The sequence below is a fragment of the Triticum dicoccoides genome, chromosome 7A, assembly GCF_002162155.2.
Source record: "Triticum dicoccoides isolate Atlit2015 ecotype Zavitan chromosome 7A, WEW_v2.0, whole genome shotgun sequence".
Lineage (NCBI taxonomy): Eukaryota > Viridiplantae > Streptophyta > Magnoliopsida > Poales > Poaceae > Triticum > Triticum dicoccoides.
Window position 1 is genome coordinate 717,351,662 of NC_041392.1, and position 1,885 is coordinate 717,353,546.

At 54.8% G+C, this 1,885-nt stretch overlaps 1 protein-coding gene across 1 annotated transcript; it reads left to right on the forward strand.

Annotated features, from left to right (window-relative positions):
• The first annotated feature begins 7 nt into the window (after positions 1 to 7).
• LOC119331242 (transcription factor MYB44-like) lies at positions 8 to 1,200 on the forward strand. The gene has a single exon (XM_037604420.1). It carries the CDS (start codon positions 117 to 119, stop codon positions 990 to 992), a length of 876 nt encoding a protein of 291 aa, XP_037460317.1. The 5' UTR covers positions 8 to 116; the 3' UTR covers positions 993 to 1,200.
• The last annotated feature ends 685 nt before the right edge of the window (positions 1,201 to 1,885 follow it).

Genomic DNA, 1,885 nt, shown 5'->3' on the forward strand with positions numbered 1-1,885 from the left:
CAACCACCACCACCGCTCGCCGCCACCCACGACGAATCAATCACTCTCCCATCCCAGTTCATCGATCCTCCCCGTCGTAGCATCATCAAACCAGCTAGCCAGATCGATCCATCGCGATGGAGGGGTGCGACCGGATCAGAGGCCCGTGGAGCCCGGAGGAGGACGGCGCGCTGCGGCTGCTGGTGGAGCGCCACGGCGCGCGCAACTGGACGGCCATCGGCCGCGGGGTGCCCGGCAGGTCCGGCAAGTCGTGCCGCCTGCGCTGGTGCAACCAGCTGTCCCCAGGCGTGGAGCGCAGGCCGTTCACGGCCGAGGAGGACGCCGCCATCGCGCGTGCCCACGCTAGGCTCGGCAACCGCTGGGCCGCCATCGCGCGCTTGCTCCGCGGCCGCACCGACAACGCCGTCAAGAACCACTGGAACTGCTCCCTCAAGCGCAGGCTCGCCGATGTCGGCGTTGCAGAGGAGGAGCGGCCGTGCAAGCGCGCCAGCGTCACGCCGGAGAGCACGTCTGGATCTGGGTCGGGGTCCGGCTCCGGTTCGGACCGCAGCGACGTCAGCCATGGAAGTGTGTTCGGGCTCGGCCAGGTTTACCGCCCGATGGCGCGGGCCGGAGGGTTCGAGCCCGCGGACTGCGCCATGAGCCGGCGGCATGAGGTGGAGCGGGAGGAGGCGGAGGACCCGCTCACCTCGCTCTCCCTCTCCCTCCCCGGCACGGCCACAGAGGTCCAGGGGTTCCACCACGACAGCTCCCACAGCCACTTCCACCAGCCGTCTCCATCCCCGCCGTCGCCGCCGCCCCCTCCGGCGCCGACGTCGTATCCGTTCAGCCCCGAGTTCGCGGCGGTGATGCAGGAGATGATCCGGGACGAGGTGCGGAGGTACATCTCCGGCGTCGGCTGCGGTGCCAACCTGCCGTCCATGCCGCAGGTGGTAGACGGCGTCATGCGTGCTGCGGCGGAGCGGGCCGGTGGGGTCGCGAGGACGCAGTGACCAAGATCAATCCATCCATCCGGTCGATCAATCAGCTAGGACAAGCCGCCATTTTCTCAGTGGTCATGCTTCATTTCGTTAGGATCTGTAGTCTGAAGTCTGAACTGAATTAGCAATGGGAGAAAGAAGACTAGGCAGAGCCAAGCTAAGCTTAAGCTATCGCTTTGCTTCTTTCTTTCTGTATATACAAATGAAATGGAAAGAAACATGCATGTGTCTAAGTCAGAGCTCGCTCGTGTCACATTTGTATTCCTACGAATACCGAATACCCGTACGTATGGATCTGAAGCAAAAAAAAAAAATCCCTCCTTTTGCATCTGATGCAAGGAGATGCATAGTAGCATCAAGCGTGCAAGGGGCGCGACGAAAACCTATGTGCTCTAGGATGGAGAAGTTGAACAATCAGACAAAATGGTAACCAAAACAAATTTTCAGCAAAAGGCCCTCATGTATGTATGAAAAATAAATCATGATCCAGAAGATGAACATCATGTTGGATTCAGCTAAACTATTATACCGAAACATAATACTGACACTTCAAGTAACCTACCACTGATGCTAGTTAATTACCTGTGCATTGCAATGATGGCATATATATTTTTGTAATTTAACATTAATTATATCTTGCATACATATTCAAAATTTTCTTGCACAACAGGCTGCCTGTGACTTCTTTTTTACCGGCAAATTACTCTCCTTTTATTTCTTTACTTTTTTCTCCCAACAAAAAATGTTTTCCAGAGTGATCTGTAAATGGATATATTGGCAACCATATAAGATATCAAGAGCTAACAAATCTTAAATCAAAGAATTTAAGAATGTATCCATGATGCATTTGACATTGATTCCTTTCCACAAATGTGTCTTGTGTTATCAAACATTGATTCCCCCCC

Coding starts and splice junctions, on each gene's coding strand:
- LOC119331242 (XM_037604420.1), top strand. CDS start 117: ATGGAGGGGTGCGACCGGATCAGAGGCCCGTGGAGCCCGGAGGAGGAC.